Genomic DNA, 9,695 nt, shown 5'->3' with positions numbered 1-9,695 from the left:
CCATGACATTTTACATCAACGACTATTGTAATGACTCTGTTCAGCTTGATTTATTTATTATTTGGATTATGCTAAGATTTAATGTTTTTGTTTGTTTTCCACAGACTGATGTCTATTTATATACGTCAGAGCAGTTCTGCGAAGTTAGCTGACATTGACAACATTGTAACCGGAATTTGTTTTCGAATTGTAAAAACCGAAGACCAAGAAACCGAAGAACAGAGGACACGCAAAAGATGCAAAGCGAGAACAGACCCACACTTCACGTTTCCGTTTTGTCTCCCAACAAGCTACCTATTTGAATTAATACTAGAACGTTAACATATACCCATCGTCAATAAGTGTACTACATGCAAGTAATAAGTGGACTAAAAAAAAAAGTCCAATCTTATTGACGCTCAAGTTAGATCATATTTGATGATACCTAGGTATGTTATTTGCAATAAGAGAAGTAGCGTGTGAAAGAAATTTATTCGTTTATTAAATTAAAAGAACAAGAATTGAGTTCCGTAAACAAACGTTGAAGGTAGTTGGTGGCTGTACAGAGTTTACCGGATGACGTTGAAGCAGCTGTTGGTGTCTGTATATAAGATATACAGATTCATTTCTTTTTACCTTTAACAGACTTCTCTCGGCGTTTTTTCAAGTATTTCGGAACTTTGTTTTTGCGCTTCTCTCGCGCAGCGTCTTTGACAGCTTTCTTTCGTTCTCGCTTCTCTTCCACCGTTTCATTCTTTGGCCGACCCAAACTTACCTAAACGATAAATCATAAATAAATTCTCGGTAAGCAAACGAAACGTTTCTCTACGTTTGTACACTAAGTGTTTGATCTATAAGCGTCTACTCTCACGTAACTCTTAACTTGACCGGCATGGTCGTTCATCTCAGAAATCAGTATGTCAACTAATTTTAATCTGAAATAATATCTTGGTATTTAGATTACCATCATAAATTTTACGGTAAAAAAGGCAAAAGCGGGAACTTTGAAAGGCAGTCATAACTTACTACAAGATCAAAGCCACAGTAGCCTCGCAATGGAGATAGATATTAAAATGATTTCTTTGCGGCGCCGGAGAAAAATGCGTAGGCATATTACTATTGTCTGCGGAAGCGAAACCACAAGAATGTTGGTTCGAATGGTGGTTTAATGAAGCAATGGGGCAGACACAACACAAAACATTATAATCGCTGAGAAGACCGAAAGCTTAGAAAGACATTAATGCTCGTTGCAAACTACCACCAGGAGGCGAAGACACAGGATGTTACTGGACAGCAAGTCGAGTACAACACTGGGACAAATATGCACGCTAATGAAGGATAAGGAGAGCCTTTGAAGTTCCCATTGCTCGCGCAACCGAGGCAAAATGGATGTTGTCCGATAAACACGAACAACATTCATTTTCGTCGGCATACGAAAACGACAATTCGCTCGCAGGCACGAAGAGAAGAAACAGCTTAGAACGGATTTAGTAAAGTAAGCCCATTGTTTGCGGAGTTTCCAGGATCCGCGCGAATACGAAACGCCACTATGACCGACAGACCAGTCGAATCGGCATTAATATAACTATAAGAATGGTTAGTCTGGTATCGATGCAGTGTCATCTAAACTTACAAGTTTTCTTCTTTGCTTCTACTTTGCAAATGCATAATTTATGCTTGACATTATGTATATGGAAATAAAAGTGATATTTTGGACACGAAACTGTTGATAGTAATATACAGCTCTAGTTAGTGCTGTTTACAAGTCGGCTGCCCAAAGCTTTGGCAGTGTAAACATACATCCGCTTCTGTGTAGATATAAAGAGTTACAATTCAATTTATCTGTAGTTTAATCAAATCTTTAATAAGGTAGTGCTTATTTATAAAAATCAGCTTGGCATACGAGAATTGTGAAAAGGTCTTTCTAGACGGTCACCAAAATTGGCCTATGGTATTTTTTGTGAATAACTCTGAGTCATCTCACACGGGTCACAAGATGATCGATTATGATAATTGGCAAATCAGGTTTGGAACTAAAACTGGAAACGGTATTCTTAAATTTATTATTGAACAATTATTATCATTAACAACTATTCATCTTTTTTCACATTTAATAACTGAGTTGTAATCCCCCAAAAAATGTTTTTGTGACAGGTAAGGAAATTTTTGAGCGAATGCATGGCTTCTACATAAGTTCATTGAATTCATACGAATAACACGTTCTGTATAGGCCGGTAATTTGGGAGGGATTTATGGTAAAATGTCGGTTATCACATCTTTTTGACCTCTGCTGATGTATTTGGCTCAAATTGCAAAATACTCTCCTACTTGTAGCTCAAGAGGGTATATATATGTATGTATATATAAAACATATGCCGGTTTAGGGCAATTTTTTTAATTCAGACTTTCTCGAATAGGTAATTTCTCGAAACAAGTAGGTTTACCCAAAGCTACTTTCATCTCTGCTCTTCCGATGAGCACATAAACAATTTCGCAAATGTCAAAAAAAAATGCCTAGTCATTGGAATTTGAGTAAGTATCAGCCATTGTTCAATTGGGCAAATTATTAACTAGAAAATAAACTCCTTTATGTTATGTAAAACCGACAGTTTCGATAATACGTAGGCCACTGTAAAAGAAGCAGGTTCCGGCAAAGTACAATGAGAAATCTATGACAGACAGAAACAATATAGACTCCAGAATTCATCGACGGCGTCAAAAAGTATTTTCGATAATACGTCTGTCTCTGATAAAGTCGTTGGCGAACAATATTTGTGATGCGGTTATCGTCCTACGGGTTTTTCACGAAGACTTTAGCTAATAGGCCTTAAAATTCATAGAGATTTGCTTTGATTTGAAACGTATGTCGTTCCCTTCTTAAACCGCTTACATATGAAATAGCAGGTCATCTTCGGTTCATTACAAACTAAAAAATGTTTATGATCGACGTAGAATCTAACCATGGAAACGACTGCTGGCTTGTCATGTTCCAGGAGCTGTGCTGATTGTGAGTAACGCGAAATTTATGGTCAGCCTTCAAGACCTGAGTGTAGTGTACGGTCAAGGAGATGTCATGTTACCGTAAGATCTGAGAAAGGCGCAATTATCAATCAATAAGTCTATCTGCGCATTCTATAAACTGTGAAGTGTCCAAATGAAGCTATAAATCTTGCTGCAATAAAATACACGGCTCATACGAGCCGGTTAGTGCCAGGTTAACTACTTGAGAATTTGAGAACAACTTAGAGTAAGCAGATATGGCCGCCGAAGAACCCAGATTGAGACTTGCTGGACTAATATGCACAGAGCCTTACTGAGCAATAGTTTGCCATGTTTCCGCACAACAACGTCTAAACACACGCACTCTCATGTTATCAAACAGCTAGAAACAAGCTTAGATAAATTTAGGTTCCGAACTGAAGCTTTAATTCACGGAAACAAAATCAAACACCATGACCATTAGAACTTATATTTTTAGCACATGTGGGAAAATTGAAGTATTTGCGTTTATTCATATGAAGTTTTACAAATACCAGCTGTCGCATAAAACTATGGTTAATGGGCTCGGTGAGCAAAGTTTTATTAAAGAGCGTTTAAGAATAGAAAATCATAAACACGTGACCTTTGGAAAACATTAGTTACGTTGCTTGATTGCGATTTTTATGTTACATTAGAAAAGTTGGTCTATTTGACTTTAAAAGACGCAGAACGCCAAGTTTCTTTATAATAACAATAGTGTCTCGATTAAATGAAATTCAATACTGAAGATAAAAAATCATTTCTTATTCGAATATTTGGCTGTCCCAAATGACTGTGAAATAGACAATCGGGACATTTAAGAATGGATCATTGAAGTTAGGCAATTCGGTATTTTTTCACATTTGTTGTAAAAAGATTTGGGTTTTTCGATTCATGCAGTAAAATTCACGAATAACTAAAAATTAGTGTAATCGCTCTTAGGAAATATTAGATATGACTTGTTTATCATTTCAGAATCTAAACCATGTGCCAGCAATAAATATAATTAAAATATATGTTCAGTTGAACCCTATTCTTATTGAGTTATTTTGCTTTGTGTGTGTTCAGGAATAGAATTTGGTGCTCACCTGGATTCGCATTATAACAAACCATCACATGAAAGCTCACCAAGAATGGTCACTTTAGTCAAATTTTGCTGACAAACTTCTACAGCTACCTTTGCTTAGATGGTAATTCTATGCTCCCTGATGACCAAGCAAACATCGAGGAATTGATAAAAGCATCGTGGAAATCGCTTTTTCAATTACGTTGAAGTGATGATTTTTTTCATAGCTGGACTATAGATCCGGCGCACATGATATGCTTCAAATAGGTATTAAACTAACAAAAGTAGAAAAAAATGGAACAAAGAAGTTTAATAATATTCCATTCGACGCAAGAAGTTGTTCCATTTGTTTTGGCAACACTTACTATATGCTTAAATCTACAACAGCCAGGTTATTTCTCATTTATAACGCTTCCTATCTTTAATGGGCATGCCTATATTTCAGCTCGCTTGATTTCATCCGACTCGCTACATCAGCGATAAGATAGGTAGTCCACTCACTCTGGGTCCGCCAATTGTCCGTTCATCCTCTTCGCTGTCGCTTTCGTCACCCACAAATGAGGAGCCTTCATCGACATCATCAACTATATCTTCTTTACCTCCGGACAATTTGTGGTTACTCTTCGCACATTCTTCCACTTCCTTAAGACCAGTTAACGTTTTATACAGCAAATCCTCTCCCTGTCGGAGTTTTATCACATCTTTCTCGTAATCTAGCACCTAGAACCAAACATCATTATATTAGCTAAACAATGCTTACCTGCACACAGCTCTATAAAAGCCTATGTGTCGTTTTATTATAAGATAGCAGTCCTTTCTAACAGAGAACATGCAGTTCAAAACATAGACCTGTTACAGCGCATGCTTACGAAGCTACTGGGCACTACTAATATGGCGGAATTCAATCTTCTTCGAATATAACCATTAATATTTTACACACCTGATCAAGGCTTCGTGGGATATATGAATTCTTGAAGACCTCGTCATCCACAACGATTTGTCGAGGGTCTAATACACCGCGGCTCGCACTCCTTTCAGCCATCCTTTCCAAATAATCTTCGACATTAGCAATAACCGGCGCCACAACAAAGTCGAACAGTTCGCGCACTGTCATTGTCGCGACCGCGCAACGACTGAAGAAATCTGTCACATTTGTCAAGTCCTAACATAAAGCAGACAACATAAGTGCTACTATAGCGCATGGACAGCAGGATTATTCATTCAACCTATTGACCATTATACCCAGCACCAGCGTTTGCAGTTTACCGATAGTTCGACGTATCAAGCGATAGGTATTATTCCAATGCACAACTGCGATTTCAATTTGCGTGACTTATTCATACCTCGGCCAGTAATTAACTAGTATATGTTTTTTGTACCTATGTCCAATTTGCTATTGGTTTGATACTGGGGTATACTTTTCGAAGGAAGATGAGAGCATTAGGATGCTCATGTTCAACACTCTGCGACACGTCAATGAACACCAGTCGTCCTTCGTGATAAAGTAGGTTATATTCAGACAGATCAGCGTGCACCAATCGACATTCGTGAAAAAGCCGGCGTATATCAAGAACCAGGGATCGATAAAGCTCACGCGCTTTTGCCTCTGTTAGTGGAACATCTTTCAGCTTAGGTGCTGGCCAACCATCCTTGCCGATAAATTCCATAACGAGAACATGAGAGCGTAACAGATGCGGTTTCGGACATGGTATTCCGGCCTAAATATATTAGAAAGCAAAACAAAACGAATATATAAAGTAACTAAAATAGAATTATATATACACACCTTTATTTTTATTTATCCACTGAAAATATTAAAATATGATAGATAGAATGAAGTCAGTTCAATATAGGTCTTGGTGTAAGATATCTACAAATATATTTAAAGAAAAATTACCCTTTTGATTCCCTGATAATAAAACGTTTAATAATTTTGATCGTTGTACGTTTCGTATACTACGGACAATGACCGCAGCAAAAATATAAAGTTCTTGCATCAACTTTATCAGTGTTGTTTACTTTCACCCCGCTCAGTTAACTAAATAACTTTAAGTTATTTAATTGATATATTAACATGATTTCTTAGCTGCGATATTTTCTAGACAAATGGGTAAGGAACAAAGGCGCTTAATACAGTCATGTTTTTACTGCACCTTCTCGAGTCGTGTAAGATTGCGCATCTCTTTTTCGGCCCAGAGTCGAACCATTTTCCGGGGATTTCCTGAACAATAACCTCCACGAAACCGAAATTCGCCGGTCACGTAACGGTCGCGATCTTTAAATACAAGAATTGACGTCTTATAGACTTTGATAGCAAACTGCTGCTCATTTCCTTTTGAAGCGTGGTAGACATTGGCTTCCTTGCCAGTCGAAATACACCCGTTGATCTGTTCGAAGACACACCTATTCAGCATTTTGAAGAGGATCATACGTGTCCGCGCATCCAACACTTGTTCCACTGTTGCTCGTTCCATCTACTTAAGCAAGAAAACGAGAAAATTTGTTATATCGGGTCATTAATAATACTTTATATAATTTTTTTGTATTCCCAAACTATAAAAAATCAGTTTTGCGTATTACACTGAAACGATTTTTGATTTTACTTTTCTACATGTATAACTATTTAGAGACTTGTGAAAATTTTTTTACCATTCTCACGACCATAGCATCTAAATAAGCTACGGGCGGTAGATGACCTTTAACATTTTTACATAAAAACTATGCATGCAGCATCACTAATTAACAGAATTTATAGTTAAAACACGTTAATAAAAAGCATGCCTTGTCTTTCACCCGTATGCGTTCTTGTTCAGCTCGCCGCTGTTGTTCCGTGACAGCTTTCATTGCCTGCCTTGGCACGCACAAAGAATCAAGGCTCACTTTCGATGAAAACTTGTTAGCCATAACCTGCGTATACAAAATATTCCGAAGTTTTAGAAAACAGCAAAAATTTGCAGAAACATTTTTGCTGTCCACGGCACCTCTTTACGATATTTCGAACCTATCTTACACAACCAGCCATACTTGAATAGCGTACATTATGACACTGGGCAGATTGATCGTTTCGAAAGCACTTAGTAATGGAATTGGACATTTCAAAGTTTGATATAAATCATTCTTTCTTTATATGTGTCTGTTGTGAAAGTTGTGTATTTCTTTGGGGGTTATCCATAGTTCCCAAAATGGTTATGTTTACACTGAAAATATTAGCTCTTAGTTCGGATCGTTTGCTGCGGTTGGCGGTTGCAGAAATTAACATTACTACACGATTTCCCGTAGCTTCTTCTTTAGCCTAGACTGGATTTTCTCGTTAATAAAAAAAACATGTTCGCTCTTATTCGTGTGGGGAATACCTTCATAGTATATATGCTGACTGTAAGCCATTGGTAGGAATGTAGCAATAGTATAGGGACAGCTCTAGCAAAGAAGCTATTGGGCGTATAACTTGGCACGCTGATGTCCTGGAGAAAGAGGGAAGGCTAAAGTACTGGACGTAAACAGTCCTCGAAAAGGTGCACAATTTTTATATTACATACATTTATGTGTGCATCACATTTTTTAGATACTGAAGCACGAAATATTACCAAATATCCTAAAGTGTTTATCTTTATAGCAACGTATCTGCATACCATACTGCCGCCCTGAGGGAAATAGGAACATCAACGACCCATACAAAAAGATTCACCAAACCGGACTTAGTGTACTATCCTTGTTAGCAAGTATTTGATGAATTTAAAACTTTATGGATACATAAGACAATAGATTTTATAATTTGAAAAAAGTTTCTTACTATTTTAATGATAACCTAATTTTAACGGCTGTACCTTCTGCAAATCCTGATATTTCGCCTGTTGTTGCCCATTCTGTTGAACTGCATTGTTGCCTCGTGCTCCACTTTGTCGATTTGGGTGAAATCCTTTGTCTTCTGAAACGAACCAGTCGTCATCGTATTCATCGTCGTAGTCTTCATCATCAAGTTCGTCGTCATCACAGTATTGAATGCCATTTGGTTCTCTTGTGTCAAAGAAAATTTCGTTTTCTTGCCAGTTATCTCCTGCTTTGTTCAAAGGAAACTGGAGGGATTCATCTTTGAACACATTGACCACTCGCAGAGTCTTATAGCTAACGTCCTCTTCCGCGTCATCTGAAATAGTGAACACAAATATACAGTTCAAAGAACTTATCCGCGATGGGCATCTAGATGAAGACAGAGGATACCTATAAGTGGGTTTGTCAACATCGACTACTACAGTAATCTCATTATTACTGCTATATGCGCTAGCCACCATGGGTTCGAAATCCTAATTTCTATGAATTCTATGAAGAAGTTCTAATTCGTATGATCTTTAATGTCCAGTAAATGCTACTTTTGTTTTATCTTATTACCCTGACTGACGGGGCCCGTGAATGAATGACATGATAAGGCAAGATTTGTCTTATAAAAATAGGTGAAGTAAAAAAAATTGATTCGGATATTCCCGTCAAAGGTATAATCTGTACAAGCTATTACACTGCAATATCTTAATTTGTATTACAACAAACTTCTATTTAGTATTTTATATCCTTTTAGCAGATAATCAACTCGTAAATAGCATTCGAAACTGCCACCGGCTTATAACTAAAGCAGTCGCACTTCACTCTACTCATGTACGATGACTAATGCTATTGTTCCATTTCTCACACGATTTGCCGCGTCAGTCAAGAAAAATAGAACTCACCGAACTGCCCGGGGTGGATTTGTAACCGTTTCAAGTCTGGCTGCATTTTTCATGGGTTTCCTTCGTTTACCCTCTCGAATACAGCCAGTCTAGCACGAACTCGAGTCCTCCATTATAGCGAAAATATTTACGTTCGTTTTGCTGGCGCTTTGCCGACTGCTTTTCGACCGCGTGCCGGATCTTTGTTTACTTTTGCAATGCTTTTACCTACTACCCAGTCATCATGGCTACGGTGACTGTGTACTGACGCGCGAGAATTTAAATCCAGAGGCGTGCAGATGAATGCCACTGTAAGGAAAACCAAAATCCTATTTGCAAGTTTTTTTGATCATCTTTTTCATTTTTTCTATTAAGCTTCGATCAGTTACTATGTAGTTTATGCTTTAAGTGTTTTAGTTATAGTGTTTCACAAATCTTCCTATGGGTTTTCTGCTTGCGCTATAAAGGATGCGATGGTTTTAGTCATATCTAATATAGCTTTAATTTCTTCAAAGATAGAGTAACCCGCAATTTAGCACTTTTCAAATATAGTATTCGATATAACAGAAATGAATGAAATAAATTAAAGACGAGTACTGAAACGCGTGATGCAGCTTAGCAACGGCAGGTTTGGGTAAATTTAGCCGTGTTTTCTGTTGAGTGCGTGCATGCGTCCGCCTGTCTGTGTTCGTTACTACGTAAAAAAGTCCTCTCGCTCCATTGGTGAGTAGCGGTCCGGTAAACTAGGTCCTAGCAATAGCAGTATCTACCACCGAGCACGGCTCTGGAGAGAATGGCAAAGCCACCGTTAAGGAGTTCGGCGGAGAATACACAGCACGCAGTAGCAAACTGTGCGACGTGCCGCTTGGCTACACATACTCACATGCAAATTTACACACATACAAACAAAAAAGCTCAAAGAAAAACGGCGCACG

The 9,695-nt window shown here is 37.9% G+C and overlaps 1 protein-coding gene across 1 annotated transcript; it reads right to left on the bottom strand.

The window, feature by feature from the left end:
- Positions 1 to 457: 457 nt before the first annotated feature.
- Positions 458 to 9,589, bottom strand: RIOK1 (RIO kinase 1). The gene is made up of 9 exons (XM_022842549.1): positions 9,358 to 9,589; positions 8,782 to 9,069; positions 7,888 to 8,207; positions 6,845 to 6,970; positions 6,217 to 6,537; positions 5,482 to 5,781; positions 5,004 to 5,225; positions 4,565 to 4,783; positions 458 to 754 (listed from the first exon to the last, which is right to left on the bottom strand). Exons 2-9 carry the CDS (start codon positions 8,825 to 8,827, stop codon positions 602 to 604), a joined length of 1,707 nt encoding a protein of 568 aa, XP_022698284.1. The 5' UTR covers positions 8,828 to 9,069; positions 9,358 to 9,589; the 3' UTR covers positions 458 to 601.
- Positions 9,590 to 9,695: the final 106 nt, after the last annotated feature.

Source organism: Varroa jacobsoni, unplaced genomic scaffold, assembly GCF_002532875.2.
Source record: "Varroa jacobsoni isolate VJ856 unplaced genomic scaffold, vjacob_1.0 scaffold_998, whole genome shotgun sequence".
Taxonomy (NCBI): Eukaryota; Metazoa; Arthropoda; class Arachnida; order Mesostigmata; family Varroidae; genus Varroa; species Varroa jacobsoni.
This window is presented reverse-complemented; position numbering and strand designations above follow the sequence as displayed.